We start from the raw sequence: 24557 nt of genomic DNA, 5'->3' as shown, positions 1-24557 counted from the left end.
CTTGATTTCATATGTAAAAACAGGTTAAAAATCGGCTATCGGCGAAAAAAATATGAGCGAAATTTTACGCTATGTGTGAATAAGTCAAGTTTCATGTAATTTAGCCACATTTAAATATTTCTACATTCTCTTCAAATTATCTTTTTCAAAATAAATAATTTATGATTTTTTATGGTTATAAACTAATAGAACTGAATAATCAGATCACTAATTTAATCCTAAATTAGTTGTTTTCAATGACAATTTAACAGTAAAGTTAGCAATAAGTTGATTTCATCAATTTTAATGAACAAAAAAAGTAAACACCAACAATGCAATATATTTTACTAAGCCTTAATAGAAAAAAAAATTCCATTTTATTTTAAAAATAGATTTGCAACATTTTTAGAGTAAGAAATAAACCAGAACTATTAAATAAAACACAAAAATTCATTAAAAGAATGTCAAAATTAAAAACATACACAATGCTAACAAAATATTTATTAGAAACTATATAATAACTTTCAAACAATTTGTTCTAAAATAATATCCTTAATACTTTCTATATATACAATTCAATAATGATATATAGATTCAATAATGATATTCTTTTGAACCAATAATGATTCAAAAGAATAAAATAACATATTACATCATGTATATACTAAGTTCAAAAACGAATTCATGTATAACACTTTTTTATAAAAATAACATTTGCTATCACTTCAATTCAATTAAATATTTAAATGAATATCTATGAGCTTTTTCACATACACTTTAACACTATTATATTGGAATAGTAACATGTACAAGAAAATAATTTTGAACATTGAAGTCAAATTATAAATTCATTTGTTTTGGAAGTAATGCAACAAGACGGAATTATCTGGAAGCATTTGTTATTAGGCACTAAAACAGCACATTTCAAATAAGATGTTCATAATTTTAATGTAATATTCAAATGCTAAACTTTTCTGTGGTGTAAAAAAGAACAAGAAACAAAAATAAATCTAGTATTGAAATTAAATCAATAAGTTTAAAGAAATGCATTAGTACTAAATGCAACTTTAAAAGCATTATACACAAAACAGATTAATTATATTTAGCGCAAATAAACATTGTTTTAATATTATAATTAGAATGATAAAATTAAACTTGCACTGCAACTGTGGCAAATATACATATATATCAGGGTTTCCGCTACGGTAGCTTTTTTCGCAAAATGCGAAAAGACCCATCAAAAATGCTAAAATTCAACAAAGCATTTTCGCATTTTTGCTAAAGGATTTTACTAAATTCCGTTAAAAAAAATGGGGATTATTTAAACACATCTTAATGCAACGATGTAAAAACATGTCATTTAATGAATTACTTTTATTTTTATATACCAATGATGTGTCTGAACAGTACCCACTAATAACTTCTGTTATAGAGTATTGTGCAACAATACCAATGCACACTGTTGACTGTGAAAGGGGCTTTAGCTGCCTTAATTTGATTAAAACTAATATTCGAAACAGGTTGCTGCTAATCAACCATGTAAACAATTTGTTAATGATTAATATTGAGGGCCCTGAAAGTGCATTTAACTTTCAAGAAGCATTTGTAAAATGGGCAAACATGAAAGAAAGGAAGATTGTTAATTATAAACCAAAATGTTTTGATAAATAATAAATGTGTTTTTTTTTGTTATAGGTATTCTTTTTGATATTCTTGTACATTAAGCTATTCTTTGTCAGATAACTTACAGTACTTGTTTGATATAAAGTAATTTTATAAGCCTAATGGCATTTTAGCATTTTGCTAAAACTTTTTTTCAGATTTTTGCTTTTTTGCTAATGAATTTTTAGACTCAGCTTAAACCCTGATATATATATTAAAAAAAACTGAGAAATAAAGATATTTTTTCGATAAAAACATAAAATGTAATACGTTCACAATAGGACTTAATTCACGCATCAAGGAAATAAAGAAGTTTGAATTATCGTTGCAATATATTAGATGATTGAAATTAAAAACAAAATGCATTAATTCATCAAACTTTACCAAAATGCATTCTGTTCCTTAACTGATTCTTGGATTTATCATCCAGATTCTTGACTTATTTTGTAAATATATATATAAAACAAATTTAGGAATTAAAAAAAAAAAGAAGATTAGTGAAAAAAATGCGAAGATATAAAAACACTGTAAAGAAAACAAAAAGTGATTTGTTTGGCAAAATATTTGGCAAACGATATGTGACCCACCTTAGACCACAGCTATACCAAGCCATTGGAGATATCTGAAATTTGCCTCTATTCTATTAGTCACTATTCTATCTCCACCAAAAGGTCGTTTCCTTCCACTTTCATCTCGTTAGCTGCATGAACTTTTTTAACCATACCAGATATTGGAGCTTGAACAACCATTTCCATTTTCATGGCACTTAAAATAATCATGGCATCTCCTTTCTCAACTCTTTTACCTTCTTCAATTTTAACATCAATAACAGTGCCAGGCATTGGCGCACCAACAGAACCCTTCTTTCCCTTTTCAGCTTTAGGTCGAATATGTATTTCCTGTTAAAACAAATTAAATTATTTACCAAAAGGTAATTTAAAAAAGATCAAAGCTGTTACATGATTCTAACGATCATAGGAGAAACATTTCACTTAACTCTAGATACAGGTCTTTTCATAAGTTTCTCTATGGTTTCGAAATGTTTTACTAAAAAATAGTACATGTTGAAAATCGCAGAAAAAAACTTGTACTATCCAGAAAATTTTACAGGTATGTGGCGAGACATTAATTAAATTTTTGCTATTCTATTGTCTTCCCAACATGGCGTAATAGTAATTTTTACTTGTAATTCCCATAAAAAATGACATGACAAGTCTTATGAATTTGCTAGCTATTGCAGAAAAATGTCAGCTTGTGAAGCAAATAATTGAATGATGAGGCAAATTTCATTACAACTGTATTTTACTGGCTACTTTTAATGGGCATTGTGTACTGCCCTTTACCAGCAACTTCTGTGAAAAATAACATTACTATGGAGTTAATGACCACAATGGACCAAATTTTTCCACATCAAATGTCTGTAAAAAAACATATTTTCAATTTTTAGTTCAAGATTGATTTCTGATTTAATAGTTGAAACCAAGATGGAAACTTTAAATGAACTCTATACTTTCTAAAAGTAAACAAATACTCTTATTAAAATAGGGAGCAGTAGTAAGATTTTTTATTTATAGAGTATTAAAAAGGCATATATTTTTCTTGGCCTTAAAAAACAGTTTAAAGTATAGTCTTAATAAAAGTATAAATTCATCAATGTGAGATTTATTGAATGGAATAACATCATTTCAACTATTTTCTAAAATATTTTTATTAATATTTATCAGTCTTTTACCCCTAAAACAATCCTGTTTTAAAAACAAAAAAATCATTTTAGGAAGAAAAAAAATTAACTTAATCAACTTTTTTTTCTTTCTGACTGAGCAACAAGATTCTTTAAATGTTAGAATTGTATAAAAAGAATTCGGCAACAAAGCCTATTTTTTCATAACCATAATTTAGAAAAGTAATAACCAATAAAATGAAATAAATAAAATAATTGATTTATTTTAACAGTTTAACAAAGCATTTATAACTCTATATCCCAAAAATAGAGTAAAGCAAAAATACAAGAACTTCAGAACAACTCTTGTAGCTTTGGTGGTTAAATTTGAATTCTAAAAAATATTGATGAAAACTAAATTACTTTCAGTTGAAAAAATTAAGCTTGAAAAACGTCACATTTAAAAATGGATTACTTACATCTTTAACTGATTTATCTCTAATAAGGACAGATCTCAGCTGACCATTTAGTTCAAAGAAAACTTCTTTTTCACCAGCACTATTTTTTTTCTCAGAGACAGCGAGAGTTTTAATATGCAATGTTTTACCTTTCTCAATATTAACCTGCAAAAGGAAAGTAATTGAAATCGTAATAAGGGAAATAACATATATTAACATAAAATAAACATAAATGTGGTATTTAAATTTTATTTTCTTATTCGCAAAATTTTAGTTCTGGAATAAAAAGTGTTTCTAGAAATAACATCAATTAATTTATATCTAATATCTTTGAATTTTGTAAGAATTTCTGGAAATAATAGTTAGACCTTGATTAAATAAATTCAACTTCTGTTTTTATTTTAAAATTCAGAAAAATGTCATAAAATACAACAAAAATTTTACATCAAAACTAAAAAGAATTTTAACCTCAAAATCAAAATTTTTGTTGTTGAAAACACAACTTGAACATATTTGTAGAATATTTACATTTTTTAAAGAAAATTAAAGTTCACTCACTTCAAATTCTTCAGCTACTTTTGGTCCAACTAAAAAGATACGTGTGCTCAGACAATCAACAGGCCCATAGGTATTTCTAAAAGCGATGTAGTCATCACAAACTTTTGGATACATGGCAGAACTCATCACATCTAATTCACTTACAGCCATGCCATGCTTATCTTCCAGTTCAGCTTTCAATTTATCAAACTCCAATGGAGGCAAAATTTCTCCAGGCCTTCCTTCAATTCTAGTCATACCTTTCAAGATCTAAAATACAAAATGTATAGTAATGCTTCAGAAATAATTTAAAAACTTAAAATTTGCTAAATAACTCAGTTAAAAAATCGTATTATGAATTTCAAATTTAAAAAAAAGGTGCTGATTATCACGCAAAGTAGATATTATAAAATCTGATTTGTACAATGGACTTACAAGGAGCTGAATTGTATAATTTAATTATTATTTTGTGTTTAACAATCCAGTTAAGATGCCTTTAGACAGCATTTGTATTATATGTGGAATATTTTGTAGACAAGTTTGAAATGTTTTTAGCTTTTTTCACATTGAAAACATGTAAGACTGCTTCAATAAATTTTAATGAATAACTTAACTAATTCAGCTAGTAGATTATTCCAAAATAATTAACTGATACTGTGGAATGACCCTCTAAGCAAAGGATAAAAATAGTTTTAAATAAGCAGTGTATAGCAAAGAGACACACACATTAAAAATATCTAAGAAAATAAAAAAATGTACTTTTAATACACCACATTCTAATGATTGATTTTCAATACCATTGACATGTGTAAGTTGAAGAATGTAAAGCTAAAATCATAAATTTAACAAGAAACAGTACACATGACTAATTTTTTAGCAGCTCCTAAGGCACACGATAGCATTCCAGGAAAAAGAAGAAGAGATAGTAATAGCTTAGATCAATGCTTGTAAAAACTACATTTAGATTGCAAAGATATCCATAATTTTGATCATAAACATGAAAGAAATTTTTGAGAGAGCACACAGTTTTTTTCTTCTTTTTTTTTCTTGAATTTTTTTAAATTTATCTTTTTGAATAAATATATTAAAGCTCTAAAAGAAATACACAGAGAAAACTTCATATATGTCTTTAAATTTAAGAGTAATTTTCTGTATTTATCAGAGATGTTAATAACTACTATATTAGCAAAAATTGAAAACTTTCGTAAAACAGGATGGTTTCTGTATTCCAGGCATACTGCAAATCTACGGAGAGTCTGAATTTTAATTTTTCATTTTCTTAAAAGAAAAAAAATAATAAATATAAAAAAAGCAATGGCAAAATTAAATTTCTTATTTAATCACTTTCTGTCAAGTGTAAGATTGATGCACAATCTTATTTTATGGGATGATAATATAAAAATTCGACTTTTCTCTGCTTCTAAGTGTATTTTTAAAACTTTTTATTCCTAGATTTTTTTTAATATTCACTTTCAAATAAATATTAGGAAATTACTCTTATAGGAATAGTAATTGAAAAATGGTGTAAAATCTAATAACCACAAATGTATTTTTAATAGAATAGTACAATTAAATTTGTCTAAACTTGTAATTAGTGACATGATGAATTTACTCACAGAGCCCAAAAACGTAAAAAAGTGCTTACAGATTTAGTCCTGCAATTTAACAATGAATATGAGAATTAATTAAATAAAAAATAGCAGTTTGAGAAGTGGAATAAAGTGCCATTTTTTATATTTTTATGCATTACAGTGCAATCTGTTCTCCCAAGTCCCATGTTAGGTTCTCAAAAATTATTTGATAATCCAATAAAATAATTCAGAACATATTCTATAGAAACATTCTAAAAAATTTTATGCTATATTTGTAATTCATCAGAGTAAAAAGGATATTTCATATGAAATGGAACTTATTGGTCAAAAATTATAAGAATATTAAACATAAGTATTCTATCAAATTATACCTACAAACTTATACTTGGTAAAAAGAAGAATATAAATTTAGAGTTGCAAACAAGTTGGAAGTTGTTTAATGTCATAAGACAAAAATAAGTTAAAACAATAATAAAACGTTTGACAGTTACAAAAATAAATAGTTGTAATTTAGAAAATTATAATGAGCATAAATTAAACTAAATAACAAGCAATCATAATTATAAACTAACTCTTAAATCATTAAGTAACAATCAAAATTATTTTTTAAAAAAACTATTAAATGGTTTTTAAGATCCACTTACATAAAAGTGCTAAATATAGAATTATTTCGTTAAATTATTAATAAGCTAGCTAAAGTAATTGAATTTTTATTAAATTTAAAATAGATATTTTAATGTTTTTAACAAGAGTAATAAATTTAAAAATTGAAGTTTTGAAAAATGTTTGAGTCAGCAGGTGTTCCCCTCCTCGACGTTACGTCTATGATTTTGATCTATGATTATCAACTTGCAACAGCTTAAGAGGTTACCCTCGGGTAACCCGGCTATACCCAAGCTATATTAAGAGGCTATACTCAGGTAAAAACCCTTAAATATAATAATATGTTTAATGCTGAAATAATGTTTTCAAAATATTAAAATGTTAACTAATTAATACAAGATTACACTTAGGTGAAGTAATCTTGCAATAATTTGTTTGCATTTTGATGTTTTGAAAACATTTTTTCAGCATTTGAAACTAAACATTAAATTTGAAAATAACAATAGAGGTGAAACAGAATTTGCTATGAAAAGTTTCTCCTGCAGTTAGGTGTGCTCTTAAGAACCCATGAAAGCAGAGCTGATATATTATGATGCAAAACATGTGTGTGAAAACCGCACTTAAAGTGATTATTGTGTATAGGCTTTTTAATTAGCTACTAGGTTCAGAATCTTACTCATTAGCACATTCCGACCACCACACCAACACTAATAAAAAGTTAGAGAAAATAAACAACACCTTGTGAACCTTGTCTTCTTTTATTTTTTTTTAGGGGAGGGGGGGCAGAACCTTTATTTATTTTTTAATTCTCCTTAATTTTTTTTATTCTCTTTAGATTCCACTGTAATTTCCTATGAAATACTTGGTTTTGTAATTAGATGTAAAACAAAGTTTAAGTTTAACTCACACAATAAGATTTGGTAGAAATAAAATTAATGTCCGTAAAATAATTATAAACATTTAGATTTTTAATTAGCATTTTTAATAAATTACACTTAAAATTTAATTTAAGAACTAAGAACACTATTTGTTTAAGAATGAGACTTTAATAAAGAAGTTATCTTACTTTGGATCTGAGAGGCTCTTTAAATCCACCATGTGGTGTTCCAATATAACCTTGCATAAATTCAATGACAGAACTTGGGAAGCTGAGATCTTCAGCCCTTTCTTCTATTTCTTGAGCAGAGAGCTTATTTTGTACCATAAATTGTGCTAAATCTCCAACTACTTTGGAGGTAGGAGTGACCTGTAAAGTGAATATAAGGATAATTAAAGAATAGTTAAACATTTATGTAAAGTTACAAAGCCAACAATTAATGTATCACAAATTAATGCTTCCTAACCTTTTAGAAGTCCTTTCTGTACATAGTTTCTACACATATTTCAAATAACTATTTCTTTATAGATTTTCTTTTGGTCGAGATTGTTTATTCTCTTGTATAATCAGAAATTGATGCTTCCCAATCCCTTTCACTCATAGATATCATAATTTTATATTTACATCATTCCAAAAAAAGTCACATTTCATTTAGTAAAAAATATAAATTGGTCATTACTAAATTAAACTAAAAGTATAAATTATTTTAATAAAACTCAAAATAATATATTTTTTAACTAAGTTATTTTAATAAAACCTATTAGATTTGTACTTTGCTTCCAAAAATTTGATCGTAAGAGGACTACCCGTATTATTACAAACGAAAACCCTTTTCGGAGGCTATTTTCCGCTAGCATGTTAAATATCATTACACAATATATATACAAATGAATTTTGCAACTAAATTACATATTAAGTTAATTTACAAACAAATTTCATTTTTTCATTAACTTTTTTCCTCCTTACTAAACATGAACGTTTTTATTTTTAGTAATACTCCAAATTTTGTCAATGTTCAACTTTATTATGACTTATGCAATTGATTCAGATTAAATTGACTCTCCAGTCTTGTAATTTTGAACTGACCAGCCTTAAGCTGGGATTCTTATTTATATCACTTCATTGGCTGAAGAGTGTTCTAACCTGAACCATCCTGGTTTTAGTCATAAAAATATTTTTTATTCATTAATAAAACTCTTTCAGTTTCAGAAGCCAAAAAGTAAAAAAAAAAAAAAAAAACTAATGNAAAAAAAAAAAAAAAAAAAAAAAAAAAAAAAAGATCTTTATAAAAATTTAGGTGTGACAGTTGCTAAGCTCACAAAACTGCCATATATTATTAAAATAAACTAAGTACAAGTACACTAAATTTACTTTAATATGGCTTAAAAATATTTGAGCTCTTTTTCTATTAATAGAAATAATAAATATTTTATATCCATTACTGCTGTTCTGTTTCAACAGAAAACCCTAAACTAGAATACAGTTTGAAAATAACAATTTATAGTAAAATACAATTCAAAGTAGATTTTAAATGGAAATTATTGCAAAAATATGAAAGATTTAGATGCATTTTAGAATGAATTTTTAGAAAGAAAATCTAAATTCAGGAGTTCGACATTAAATTTAAAATGATTTTTTGCTAACTTACTTTTATAAGGTCACCCAAGAGTTTATTGGCTTCAGCATAAGCTTTTTTAATCTTTTCAAAATGTTCACCAAGCCCTAAGCTGAAGGCTTGAAACTGCAAATTAGTATACTGACCACCAGGTATTTCATTTTCATAAACATCAGCATTTCCACTTTTCATGGTTGCAGTACATTCAAATGGGGCGTAAAGTGTGCGTGTTTGTTCCCAGAAAGCAGAGTATTCACTTATCTTGCTCAATTTAATTTCTATAAAGATAATTTTTAAAAGTATTACATATTAAGATTTTATTATTGTAGGATATTTATTTTCATTAATATTTATATATTTTATTAATTGATAGATAGATAAGGCACTAATATACATTAAAAAAAGGGCATATATCGTATTAACATAATGAATACTTTTGTTCTTACAAAGAAATATTAAAACAAAGGTTTAATTTATAATATAATTCAGAATTTATTCAATACATTATTTATTTTAATAATACCAATTTCTCAATTTTATAAAGAGATTGAATAACTAACTAATATTTCCTTTGACAAATACTGGTAAACACAAGGGAATTTTGCTTGTTTAGATAAAAATATTTAGTTTCTCCCCCTCAATAATCTGTTTAACAACAAAGTATACTAAATTAAGATTGGTGGTTCGATTGTTACAGTGATTTTTCATGATCAGGATTGGCATATTGCAGGCAAAAAGGAATTTTCGCTTGGTCAATGTTAAAAGCTGTAGGGCAATTCCACAAATCTATACGAGTACAGGTGGGGCGATCTTTCCTGATCAGCAGGTTGCAAAGTATCCCACATTTTCCTCTAGAAAATGTCTATGTTCATCAGAATGCACAATAGCCATGAATGGGTGTGGATGACTTGATAAGATCAGGGTCGTGCTTAGGGGTGGGTGAGCTGGACAACTGTCCAGAGCCACTAAAAATTAGGGGCGCCAAAAATTCAAAACTTGTTAATATAATGTAGAAAGTTTTTTTTCCTCTCTCTTCACTTTCTTGCCCCGTTGAGAAAATTTCTTAAGCTCTTTATAAATTACACTTTTAGTTCTATCTCTTTTCCAGTAGGAAAGGTTATTTATCTTTTAGCCAGTTATTGCGGCATGTGTAAGCATGTTTATAGATCTTTTCACTGGGGGTTGTGAAGAAGACATTACGATTGTCATCTTCACTCACCTTGCTATTTAGTTATTGTCAATGAATCAAGGTTTCTAGTTCAAGAAGGACAGTGAATACTATAGTAAAACAACCTTAGAGTACAAAAACAATTTTACTAATGCTATGCCAAATTTTGTGATAACTTTAAGAATTTTTCTTACTTTTCCTGTAACCATTACTACTGCAGAACGTTCATTTTCAAAACTGGAACTGATAGTAATACATTTGAGATAAATGATGACTAATGCCCACTTTTCATCTTTGGCACCATTGAGAATAACTTTAGATTTTTCAGTTTTAACATAGACTTTTGCTGCTCAAAAAGCTAGAAAAATTGCATTATAATTAATTTACCCATATTTGTAAGCAATTTTATATTTTTTTCCTCACATTTGCCAAATCTTGAATGTATTTTTCCTATACCTAGGATATATTTATTAATTCATATGAATTATTTTAATTTATAACTCCAAATCTGTCTATTTTCATTGTAGTTAATGACCCTTTATATCAGGAGGGAAATTTCTAAGATAATAACAGGAATTCAACTTTGATGTCACAGAAAAAAAACTTTAATTATTGCCAATTTGTGAGTTTGTGGAGTGTAATCCCTTAGAACTGCTGCAGATAACGTCAAGAAAAATAAAAAGCAGGAATAGCACGATTAAAAAACTTTTTAACTAAAAAGAAAATCATTGATTTATATGATTCCTTATGATTTTCAAAAAATCTTAGATTTATATGGTAAATATTATTTATACCCTACTGCATTATGTATATACTCATGACTGTGATAATAAATTACTGATATCAAATCTCATTGACAATAAATGTTTCAGTCTTTTAATGAGAAATGGATTATACATTAATAAATAAAATAAGACTTTTTTTTTCTGTTCAAGAACTTAATGTAGTTAAGAATGTAACTTTCAAATAATAATATTTCATTGCTCTTTTCATCTCACTTTCATAGTTTAATGTGCTCATTGTAGTATGTAAAATAATTTGCTATTTCACTATCAGTAAATATATTTCAACTGTACCCATTTAATTTTATACATATTTATTTTAATACAAGTAACTTTAAATATACTAATGTTAATGTATACACTTGTTAATGTAATGTAATTAATGTTAATGTATATACTTGTTAATGTAATGTAATTAATGTTAATGTATATACTTGTAATTAAAGAATAAAGAATTGTTCTGCCACGAATAATTTAATTTAAAAATGCTTTCTGGTCTAAATTCATTATACTTTTCATTTGACAAATTGATTTTTCTGCCTTTACAATTCATTAAGGTTTTGAGTTTGATAGAAAAAAGTAACTAACTTCATTTTTTCAGTAATTGGTTCACAGTGTTTTCACTACAGCGCAAGAACGCGGAATCTCGCATATTTTTTTCTTTTCTCGCATTAAAAAATTATTACTGCGAGAAATTCGCGCATTCTACAAATCAATTTCAAAATTCGCGAATTTCTCGCATTTTGGAAAAAGCTTCGAATTATGCCATTTAGAATAAGATCCGTTTCACTTTTCTTCCTGGATCTTTCATTATTTTCAACATCTGCGCCCGTTATCTATCTTCCCTATTTACCAGTATTGTTCAGAACCTTTTCAAACAACGGAACACAACCACGGAACCCCTTTCAGAACACATTTCCCTGCAACCACGTGTTTACCGAAGGTAAGGTTTCTTCATGTTAAGACGTTCAAATTTTTTATACACTTATGTAAGATGGACAAATACCTTGTAAAGGCAAAATCTTTTATGACGATGCACCAAAAATATTCAATGCTTTAAGAAATAGAAGACGTTAAAAATGTATTATAATTAAAGAAATTTTTTTTTTCAAGAGTTTCTGTGTTTTTTTATTTTTTAGAAATCTCACTTAACTTTTTGAAATCTCACCCTGTTTTTGAGAAAGGGTGAGAAATTCTCACCCATTTTTTTTCTATGATGAAAACACTGGTTCACCATAATTAAATAAAAATAATAACCTTTTTATTATTAGAGGTGTTAAAAATTTCACTTGCAGTAATTGTTGTTGAATAATATTAAGAGTTATTTATACTTTTTATCAGAGTTTTAATCGTTAAACCAAAAAAGAATTTTTAAAAAAAATCTGATTGAAATAAAAAATAAAAAAAATGCTTAATAGAAATATTTTTAAATAAAATATGATTTTGATAAACTCTGATAAAATGCTTCGTAGGACCGCTAAGACCCTACGCATGATATGAAGCTTATGAATCTGTCACTTAGCAGAATTGTATCTAGATACATCAGAGACCCCACAGCACACACCCCAAACTATAACAGAGCTTCTAACAGCTCAAACAGTCCCCTGACACATAGGGTTCAAGGATTTCTATGAGATTGTCTCTATACTGCCCACAATAGTACTATGGTACCCCTTTGGTTCTGAAAGTCCATATCAATGATAATATGTTCAATAGTTTGTATCATGGTATTTGTGGGCACCCTAGCATTGAAGGATGAGAAGTATTACACATCTTTCATGCTTAATAATTCTCGTCAATCATCACCGCCCTTGATCTTTCACTATCTTTTCCTGTCCATAATGATGTCAGAGATTTGATGTTCTATGGGTTTACTGATATTAACCATACACCAGTGAAAGAGTCTGGCTACAACATCCTACATTGCATTACATTTGTATTATTATATAAGCGCTGCCAGTTGTATTGCAGTATTCCAATTTATTGCAAACTTTTGTTATTTTATTTGTGTATGTATGCGTCTATATCCATTGTTCTGGTTTTTTCAGAATGGATTTCACATTTAGACTTGGTGAGCATTTAAACTAAATGAGCAAACTGAAGCAATATTAGCTTCTGAATGTTTGCAACTATAGTACTCACTACCAGGGTTGGCAAGATTTTGCCGCGGGTGGAAAAAACCATGGTAAATACGGGTAAAAACCGTCCTGGCAAAAACAGGTTTTTGCCAAGCAAATTGGCAAAAACCTCTATTTTCCAAGATGAGAGGACAAAAACACATTTTTGGTACAAAATTATTCCTAAAATTGAAATATATACTATAAATATAAATAATTACAAAAAAATTAACAAAATTATTATTCCATAATTAAATCATAATGTAATAATATATCATTTTAGTAGTTTAAAACATTATTGATTGGAAAATTTGCGATTATTCTCTTTCTTCCAGTGAAATGAACTTATTTTAAATTAATGTAACTATAATTTAAAGCATAAAATATCTATCAAGATGTGTAGTTATTTATTGTACAAATAATAATTTTTTATAATATAATAATAATAATATTATACAAATAATAATATTTATTTATTTGTAAAAAAACATTTATTTAAGGGTTCTAAAATGAAAAGAGGTCAAAAACTTTCAATGTTTTAAAAATTATTGCCTTTATATTTATTATTAATATGTTAAAAATAATTTTTTTATGTAATGTATCAAAATTATTATTCCTTATGATTGATTTAAATTTGTTTCAAGTATTTTGTAATAATATTTAATCAGCAATTTAAATAATTTGGATTTAGCCGGTTTTTACCAGTTTTTGCCACTCTTCTGGCAAAAACCCCTTTTGGCCGGCAAAAACTCCAACCCTGCTCACTACAATATTTTTAACTAGAATTTTTAAAAATGATGGATATATAAGATGAGAGTAAATTGTAAGTACTTTACCAGTGTCATGCGCAGTGTCTTCAAGACAGGCTACTACAGCTCCCATACTAGGTTGTGATGTTAAGCCAGACATAGAGTCAACGGCAACATCAACAATATCAGCAGAAGCTTCTGCACAAGCCAAAATACAGGCAACACCAGCACCAGCTGTGTCGTGTGTGTGGATATGAATAGGTATATCAGGATGTCTATCTCTCAAAGCAGTTATTAGAATTTTTGCTGCTTGTGGCTTAAGAAGTCCAGCCATATCCTTAAATACACAAACATATATATAGATAGATTCTTTAAGCAAAACATTGCGAATTTAGAATAAGATTTCTTAAATTTAAAAAAAATGAGATCATTTTAAATTCAAGATACATTGAAAATGAAATATTTAAAAGTGTTTGTAAAATTAATCTTTCAGTTCAACAATGGTAAATGTCGAGATTCTTGCATGTGGGTGATCTTTTGATCTGTTAATTTTTTTTGTTCTCACCAACAACACTTAAAATTCAATCACCAAAATTGATATGTTATATCGTAGAGGTGGTAGATATACAAACAATAAAATTCAAAGTTAATTTTTATCATTTAGATTCGCATTATAATTCAGTTGAAATAGAATTTAATGGCATGAGTATAAAATTCTAAACATTAGAAGCCTTTTTCAAGGCCCTAAAGATGAAATTTTAATCTCTTTACAACAATTTTTTATTTTAGATACAAGTGAATTTTGGTTATGCAGTATGGTTAAAAGGAAACTCTTTTATGTAGATATATTAAGTCACAATATCTAAATTTTCATATTTGTATTTTTGTTCCAGTTCAATTTAAATTTTTTTTTATTCAAAGGAATTTTAAGAGAAATTTAGGAAATGGCCTTGTCTAAATTTATAAGCATTTAAATTCTCTTGATTATTATAAAAATCTGTTTTCAATTGCGTTTTTACCTGTTGATCACCTTAACAATTGTAAAGTTTCAATGCATCCTTCAATTAGATGTTCAAGTAATATTTGGAAACAAAGATAATAAAAATTTTAATGTAAAATTCCAGCTTATAATTAAAATTTAAAAATTTAAATAATTTATAAGTAAAAATTCCAACCACAATCTTCAAAAGATTGTATGCAATATTGATTTCTTTATTCACACATCCAAAAATAATTTCTTTTTTGACAGATTTTTATTAAAAGTTACATATTTATATAATCTTTTGTACAAGAGATCAACGGTTCAAGAATGGCGAGCAACATAATTTGCAACATTAATTTGAAATTATTTTGCATTTTTACAATGGTTCTTACTTTGAAAATTTACAATGTGTTTAATTTAATATGTTTTTTTATTTGAAAAAAAATCAATTTTGAAATTTTTAAGTTTTAACTGGCAGACGGAAAAATTATAGAGGAAATTCTCATTAATTAGACACCCTTTCTGCACACTTCCAGTTTCCTGAATTAAATCAGAGAACAAATGGAAATTGCATAAAAGGAGGAAATAACCTACTGAAATTTAATTCTTGGCTGACTTTTTGGTTATATGGAATAAAACATTTTTGTTAATAGCTTAGGAACCCTTCAAGAGGCTTCCAAATTAATAGCATGTTTGAATTCAGTCCTTCAAAATGTGTATAGATTTTTTATGTTACACTTGGTACTCTTTCTTTGATATTTTTATGAAAAATTCAATTATCAGATAAAACAATAAGTATTTCTTTTTACACTTTTATTAACTGTAATAAATAAAATTGTCTACTATATTTAAAAATTAAAAAGGAAATATAATTTACCTTTATGCAAAGAATATGGGTTCCTGCCTTCACTAATTCATCAGACAGTTTTAAATAATAATTCAAGTCATATTTTGTGCGTTTTGGATTTGATACATCACCCGTGTAGGAAATTGCAGCTTCAACCACTCCCCCTAAAATAAAGAATAAAATTTATGATTGACAAACAAATGTGCTAACACATCTTTGTTTATAATATAGCCATTAAAATTATAGTCTTCTCATTCTGCTAAGCGTTCCATATAATGCAATCAATGATAACTTTAGTTATAAATAAGAGTTTTGTCTCATTTTAATTTTTGCATCCAAACAAAAATTGTTTTTATGTATAAATATAGTTAACATATTTTTTAGTCAATGACTTTTCTTTCTACATATACCTCCCGGAAACAGAAACTCTCCAGAGTGCACTGCAGATTATTTTTCCTCTAAGTTTTCATTTTATTTTTTAAAAGCAAACAAATGGAAGAAAATTGTTGAGACTCCTTTTTTAAAACATCTTTTAACTTATTTTGGATAAAAATTTAAAAGCTGAATTGAAAGCATAAAGCAAAGAACAAAATGTAAGGAGCTTTTTTATCTGTTTCAGGTTTACACTGTATAGGAATTAATTCCATTTCTATCCAAGCATCATCGTATAACCTTCCAACTTAAATTTTTAGAAGATTATTTTTTACATCACATTTAAAAAACAAGTTTAAAGTATTACAATGTTTAAAATTATCTTGAAGTCAATTTTAGTTTTTACTTTCCTTTTTTTATAAAGTCTCTATTTAAATAAATTCAAAATAAAAATTTTTGTTTAATGAATTTAATCATATAATAGATGAGTTATCTTTTTTAATAAATAAGAAGCAGTAATTATTTTTAATAAATGCAACTGATTTATATATTGTTTTACCTGCATTTCCAGCAGCTTCCATTCCTAGAATTAAGTTTGGTAAATAATTTAAGGAGTCAAAGACCCTAAATACATCCATTCCGTGCTTCTTAGCCATTTCACAAAATCTGCAAGTGAATATGAGAACTTGAGTAAAAATTATTGGCAACTATATTTACATAAAATTAAAGCTAAATAAGTAAAAAATAGATGATTTGAAGTTTCTTTAGAATCGATATAATCCTTAAAGAACATAACTCATCTTTTTGTTTTCTATGTAGCTCAGTTGTGTCACATCATTTACAAATGAGGGAACACATTTTCAGAAAAATCATATTTTAAAAATACTAGAACAGAAGTAATATTTTTTAGGGGATTATAATTTTTTTTTCTTTTTTTTTTTTTTTTTGCGAGAAATAAGGATATGCAAAACATGAAAAAATATTAAGCATCAATTTTAAAAGTAATGAAAAAATTGACATTTAATTGTAAAAGTGCTCTTCTATTTAAAATTTGAATATTTATACCAATAGGTTAACAATTTTTTTTAGGTTTTTGACACAGAGGTTTTGATGTAAGCTTTTTTCATGATTAAAGCTATCAAAAACTAGTCCATGCTGCCTGTTTTGTTATGAATATATTATTATGTATTATCATGAGAATATATTTAGAGCCATGTTTGTTGTACATCAAACAGTTGCTAAAAAGAAGGGCAAAGTAAATTAATAAATAAAGCTTACACATTTTTTTCTTCTGAGTAAATTAAAAATAATAACCGATCTGTTTATTTTAATCTGTTAATCTGTCTAATTTTGGCTAAATAAGGTTAAAGGAGCGCTTGGATTTAATAAATTAATTGAGTTTCTATATTTATATGGGAGAAAAACAATAATTACAACTAAAAAAATTTAGTTTTGAGAACCGGTATAGTTTGAGTAAAATTAAAGCAACTCTAAACTTATGAATTAAACAATACAAACACAGCTAAATGATACATTATGTTTTATAGTTTAAAATGAATATTTTAAATACATACTTAAACACAGCATTATCAGGATATGATGTATAGCCTACTGCATTAGCTCCTCTCAGCAGCATTTGAAAAGGAATATTAGGAATGAGATTTCGCATATTCTGCAAGCGTTCCCAAGGACACTCATGCAAAAATCTCATTGCAACATCAAAAGTAGCTCCTACAAAAATGTTCATTAAACATTTTATAAACATCAAAATTGTTTCTGATTCTAATTACGACAGAAAAAAATACCGAGAAAACTTAATGTTTTGTTTTCAAAAAATAATTATAATATTGTTAAATATTCTATACACATTATTATATAAGTAAAAATGAAATGAAAAATTTTATTAAACAAAGTTATGCCTTGTAACAATAAAATATGAAAGATAAATTAAAATAAATAAGTTTTTTTAGTTGACAAAAATAAGTTTACAACTAGAATACTTAGTTTTCAATTATACCAAAGAAACATTTAAAAATATTACTATGCATTCATAAAAGAAAGGAACACATTTATTTGCCCTATCTGAAAAAAAAAAATTTAAAGATATAATTAATAATAAATAAATATAAGAAAGGTGTAATGCATGAAATTAGTAACCCTGGTATGAATTCAAATGAACAAAAAAAAAAGAAGTATTAATAAATATAGCCTTTAAGAACCATCATATTATTATTATACATAATTCACATTTAATCACAGCAATTTCTACTCATTATTGACAAATTAATTTGTCTATTGGTGGTTACAGAAAAATTCCAATTGTATCACATTCTATTTGTAAGGTTTTCGAAACTGTATAAATATAATTTTACCATCAGTTTTTCACCACAAAAAAGCATATTTTTGCATGCATAAAATTAACATGCATTGTAAGAAGAAACCAAAATGAAATATTAATTGCATATTTTAGAAAATTATGTCAAATTATGAGTTTTTTAAAGGGTCTTTTTAAAAGACAGTATTTTGTAAAGGTTTTAAAAACAAATCTGAATATCTTTTTAATATTGAACACTGATGTAATCATATTAAGCTGTTATTATTAATAGCTAGAGGTTTGTTGCCCCTGTTTGACAACACTCAGAACTGCTTTTAGAGTTCCTTTCTTATTTAAGTAATATGCTGGTATATATATATATATAAAATATTCTCTACCATATGAAGAGTACATTGATAACAAATTTATTAGAAGTGTACATTGATAACTCAGTTATTGAAATAAGTAACACACACAACACTTAAAATAAATATAGATATTTCTCCTTTATTTAAAAACATTCTGAACTTTTTAAAGTAAAAAGAATGTAACTATCTCAGTGTTTTCACTACAGCGCGAGAACGCGAGAATCTCGCATGTTTTTTTCTTTTCTCGCATTAAAAAATTATTACCGTGAGAAATTTGCGCATTCTATAAATCAATTTCAAAAATCGCGAATTTCTCGCATTTTCGAACAAAGCTTAGAATTACGCCATTTAGAATAAAATCAGTTTCACTTTTCTGCCTGTATCTTTCATTATTTTCAACACCTGTCCCGTTATCTAGCTTCCCTATTTACCAGTATTGTTAAAAACCTTTTCGAACAACAGAACACAACCACAGAACCCCTTTCAGAACACATTCCTCTGCAACCACGTGTTTACCGTAGGCTAGGTTTCTTCATGTAAGACGTTCAAAATTTTTATGCTAATGTAAGATGGACAAATACCTTGTAAAGGCAAAATCTTCTATGATGATGCACCAAAAATATTCAATGCTTTAAAAAATAGAAGACGTGAGAAATGTATTATAATTAAAAAAAAAAATTTTAACGAGTTTTTGTGTTTTTTTTAGTTTTTAGAAATCTCACTTAAGTTTTTAAAATCTCACCCTGTTTTTGAGAAAGGGTGAGAAATTCTCACCCATTTTTTTTCTATGATGAAAACACTGTATCTGTTCTCTTTTTTTAAAAGGAATTAAATTTGGATCAAGAAAGCTTATCTCAACTACAAGTAATATCACTTCTGGGAACTTGGGATTCCATTTAGCTGAACTAGAAATTGCTAGGATTTCCAAGCTCTTCCTTCATGAAATGACTTAGCATCTTTTGAGGAAAAAACTTTGGAATGTACTCTTCTTTAAACCACAAATTCGTCTTTTTCTTTTAAACATTGTTGACTCTCCTGCATGATCTCTTTGTATGACTAGACGGGATATTATTGCTTTGCATTTACATAAGTGACTGCAGAATATTCTTGCTCTACTCAAGTAGAGAAATATTGAAGAGCGCATGGTCCAAAGGCTCACTGCATTTGATAATAATAACAAAAAATACTATATTGGCATTTGGTGTTTACAACCGATATATGTATGCAAAATAAAAATGTTGCACAATATGTTAAACAAATGCCCTTGTATTTGTTTTACAATCAGTAAATAAAACAAGGATGATTGGCATATACAACTTATACTCACCCATTTATTTCTGTAAACTTAACACACTGATATACAATATGTGTAAATTTTTCACAATTCAGATTGATAAAGGAAAATATTTTTTCTTTATGTCTCTTCATTAATTTTAAATCTCAAATAAATAAGTTTCAAAATGTATATAGCAAGGGATAGGAAATGTGTTACACTTATTTCTTTAAATACACATATTTATATCTTCTGTATTTTATTGATTGTTTTTTGAATGAAAGAGATGGATTGCAATTCTATACCTACATAAGTATGGTAGTTTATCCAAAAATTTTCATTTTTCTCTTTTACTTTTAAAAACAAAGAAAATTGGATAATTTATAACTTAATTCTAGAACCTCATCCATTGAATTTGAGTTATTTCTATGAGACATACTGCTTACATTTAATGAGATATTCAAATTATATTTTAATGCAATATATGTATTCGTAACTGCCAATTGGAAGAAACAAATTTATCTACTTTTAAGGGGGTTACCTTAGATCTTATGTACAAATTTATTACTTTTTGGTAATATGTTACTCAATAGAAAAGGTATGAAACTGAGGTGATGAATGAATACAATCGCTATATACAATAAATAGTATTATAAAAGATAAAGTAATTACTCAAAAATAATTAAGTATAAAAAAAGACTAACCTCCCCAATTTTCAAGACTAAAAAAGTTATTGAAACTATGAGCAACAAAAGGTGAAATTCTGAGGAGATCATAAGAACGAACTCGGGTAGCTAAAAGAGATTGATGAGCATCACGGAATGTTGTGTCCATCAACAATAGACCTTTGTGATTTCGTACAGCTTTGCTAAATGCCTCTGGTCCTTCTCTTAACAAAATATCCCTGAAGCCTTTGGAAGGTTTGAAGCCTAAAACACAAAATTGAGTTACATAAGCGATATATTATATGTGAATTGGCAAATACTACTTTTATTAGAATATTTTAAAAGCATTGAATAATTTAAAGCTTAGCAGGGGTAGAAATTAAGAAACATGTCTGTACACATTTACACTGAACCGTTTACATGTATCTTTAGACTCTTTTTTTTTTAAAAGTTAATATAGTTAATTTAAATGAAAAATTACAATGCAAAGAATATGAAATGTTAACAATTATGATGAAATATGGTATTATGTGACAATAACAAAGACAAAACACAAAATATATAAAATAGCATATTCTTTTTCATCAATTGTGGGTCCAGGGAAATTTTATGTAGTTTGGATCAAATATTTGTGGCTCTTGAAACCTAAATTAACTTGAATTGCTATCACACAGAAATCGCAACATTTGTAAATCAGCTAACATCTAACATTTTGATTAAGAGGGGAAGGTAGAAAATTTTGTATTCAGAGAATTAGATTGCGAGTTGAAAAGGGATGAAGAGTAAGTTCCATGTTTTTATATAGGGGGGAAATAGAAGTTAGTTTCGATTTTGTCAGCAGTCTTAAAGAAAATGGGCTATACATTCACCTTTAACATTGGATTTATTGCCTGCTTATTTAAAGTTTTAAGTGCTTTTAAATGCAACCTTGCACTTTTTTTAACACAGAATACAAGTAAGGATCCCATTGTAGCAAAATCTGCGACTTCAAGCCATGTAGCAAATTTGTACCTAGTCGAGTTGAATGTTGTGTTTAGTGGCACAACACACCGTGACAAACATAAAGAGTATTACACAGTCTTAGTAAACTAATTATACTAAAAGTCTGATATTTAATAAAAAAAAATGTAAAAATAAAAGATCGTTGGAACATTTTAGGGTTGTGGGACCTGTGTTTACTTAATCTACAGAAGAAATTAGTACAATGCTCTCTTTGTCTCCTTCATGATTTTTTTAACCTTCTACACTTGCAAGATTTTGACAGTTCAAATCCAAAGATCAGCTGTTTAATCAAATGAAAACAAATTAACACTAAAAAGCCAATCTTATTTAGATTATCAGTGGTTCCCACTAGTGATCTGCATAATTTTAAGTGCCTTGTTCTATCATAGTAGAAATAAAATAAATAAAATTGTATGTAATTAAAATATAAAATGATGTCAACTGTTTCAATACAGAATAGTGAAACTACTATACTGATGTAAATATTGTTAAATTAAAGTTTTTAAACTGAAATAATTTTTTTAGTAGATTTTGCAATTTAAATAACACTTTATAAATGAAGAAAATTTATTTCAATTAAAAAAAGCAACAATATAATAGTTTATATAAAAGCATTCAATATAACCCATGATAATTCAATATAAACAACTCACCTGCTGGAATTTCTGGCACTACTGGATCTAACTCAGATGGCACTAAATTAGTAGCTAATGGTGTGGTAGGGCCATTAACCATAACTTCACCAATATATCTTAGCAATTTTTGAGCCCTATTCTGAGTTGCTTCAAATTGAAACAAAAGAGGATTGTCATCAATGAAATTTGTATCAATTGTACCACTTAAAAACTTTGGATTCTCCAAAACATTAAGAAGAAATGGGATATTAGTCTAAAAGGAAAAAAAAATCAAATGTTAATTCTAACTAAAGCTCCTTGATGTTAATAGCATATAAAAAAAAAGCACAACTAATGGCAGCTTGAAAAATATGCATAATATATTTTTCTTTTAATTTATTTAGTTTATTTTAAAGTTCATACAATCAAACCATGATCCATCTTTATATCTTTTGTTTTCTAGTATGTATAGTCTTGTTTTACCAGTCCCAACACAAATACTATTTATAGAGTTAAAAATGTACATTTAGATTATTTTTAAAAGAAGATGCCTGCATGGAAGATGCTATACTAGAAGATGCCTGCATCTGTAGCTTAAGGCTCTTCACAAAACTTACAATTATTTATTTTTGAAAGAAGAAAAGGTAACTCTTGATGCTAATGATAAAGAGGAGAATCAGGATTTGTTACAATTTAAGGAAAAGAACTGAAACATCACATTTTATGTTTATGCAGCAGGTGAGAAAATATTAAAGCCTGTGTTGTGCTGTTGGTTTCAAAAATAGTCACAGTGCAAAATTAGACCAATAAAGACGTTGAAATCGAAAAACAACTAATGCTTTTAAAACAACCTCAAGTATTTAAAACAATGAGAAACTTCTGTATTCATATTATTTTACAGAAAAACAAAAGTAACCAGTAACCAGGGTTCGTGATTTTTTTTAAAAAAAACAACAAAAAAAAAACAGATTTTTTTTATTTAAATCGGATTTTTTTTATTTAAATCAGATTTCTTTTATTTTATTCAAACACATTGTAAGAACTTTAATTTATGATTAAAAATACTTTATAAATGTTTAATCAAAATTAAATTAATATTAAGACAATATTATTAACAATATTATAGAAGCTCTAACTTACTAATATAATTTTTCATTAGAATATATAGCTTTGAATGCATAGCAACCATTTTGAAACAAATACATGATTGAAATTTGAAGACTAGATGAAATAGAGAATTTAATGAAAGGGGTCTGTCTAGGTTTTTCTGAGAGGTATTTATTTTGTGAAAATTTAGACATAATTTGTGAAAAATTAAAAATATTAAAAAATCAACACAAAAATACGAATTTATTCGATTCTTACGAAACACAAAAATAAAATTTAAAAAAAAGTATTTTTTTCCTTAAGTTGAATTTGTGAAGGTACCCTAAGCATTAGCAAATTTGGCTAGGACAGACTCTTTATTTATTAAATTAAAGTTTCAATTAGCAAACCATAATTTTAATTTAAAATTGGGTTTTTTTTCTCTTGATTTTTTATCTGACAAAATAAATGTAAGAGATTGTGTTTATAAATGTAGTCATTCATCAAAAAATAAATAAATATTTAATCTATATATTTTTATATTAAAATATTCCTTTTTAATACTATATCAAAATAGATCAGCTAAAAAAAATTTTAAAAAAATCTATGCACTCATTGGAATTTTTTTTCACAAAATTTCTTTATAGAAAATCTGATAATGTCAAAGATTCTGTAAACATATTATGAGAAAAAAACACAAGTTACCAGTTAATAACTCTACTGCCTCAAATAAACTTTGAAAGAGAAGAATGACAACATATCAGGAAAAAATATCTGAATTCATTAGCCTTTTTTTTCTTTTTTTTTGGTATATTAGGGTAATTTCTTTTTAATATAACCTCAAGCTTTAGAAATATGCATTTTCCACCAATAAAATATAATGTAGATTTTAATTCCATGCTAATTCAATCAATAGGTAGAATTTTAATTAAGATTACTTGTATTTTTTTTCTCGAAATTCATGTCTATTAATTACTTTCTATAGCTATGCAAATCTATATTAAGACAGCATTAAGTGTGTACTTTCAATCTCAAGAATCAAAAGATTTTTTAAAATGTAATTTCAAACGTGTTGGAATTCAACACACACTAAGAAAGAAAGTAATTTCGTTAACTAAAATTAATTAACACAGCAATTTATTTAAAATAAATTTTAAAACTAAGAAAAGAAAACAATAAAAGTATCAATAACTTAAAACACAGTTTTTTAACTTTTAAAATCAATATATATATTA

General features: G+C 26.7%; 1 protein-coding gene across 3 annotated transcripts in view; it reads right to left on the bottom strand.

Moving 5' to 3' along the window:
- Window positions 1–460: 460 nt before the first annotated feature.
- The window catches only part of LOC107444137 (Pyruvate carboxylase), a 42899-nt gene continuing 18802 nt past the window's right edge, over window positions 461–24557 (bottom strand). For all 3 annotated transcript variants that reach the window (XM_016058219.4, XM_016058220.4, XM_071183512.1), the window contains exons 11-21: window positions 22276–22510; window positions 20660–20884; window positions 17575–17731; window positions 16560–16666; window positions 15659–15792; window positions 13887–14136; window positions 9017–9261; window positions 7558–7737; window positions 4318–4566; window positions 3781–3924; window positions 461–2540 (exon numbers count right to left, since the gene is read on the bottom strand). In XM_016058219.4, the coding sequence (XP_015913705.1) occupies window positions 2292–2540; window positions 3781–3924; window positions 4318–4566; window positions 7558–7737; window positions 9017–9261; window positions 13887–14136; window positions 15659–15792; window positions 16560–16666; window positions 17575–17731; window positions 20660–20884; window positions 22276–22510 (2175 nt within the window). In that variant the 3' untranslated portion in view covers window positions 461–2291. The remainder of the gene's footprint in view (window positions 2541–3780; window positions 3925–4317; window positions 4567–7557; window positions 7738–9016; window positions 9262–13886; window positions 14137–15658; window positions 15793–16559; window positions 16667–17574; window positions 17732–20659; window positions 20885–22275; window positions 22511–24557) is intronic.

The sequence above is a fragment of the Parasteatoda tepidariorum genome, chromosome 7 (assembly GCF_043381705.1).
Source record: "Parasteatoda tepidariorum isolate YZ-2023 chromosome 7, CAS_Ptep_4.0, whole genome shotgun sequence".
NCBI lineage: Eukaryota > Metazoa > Arthropoda > Arachnida > Araneae > Theridiidae > Parasteatoda > Parasteatoda tepidariorum.
The sequence above is the reverse complement of the archived record's forward strand: the minus strand, read 5'-3'. Positions and strand labels throughout refer to the sequence as shown.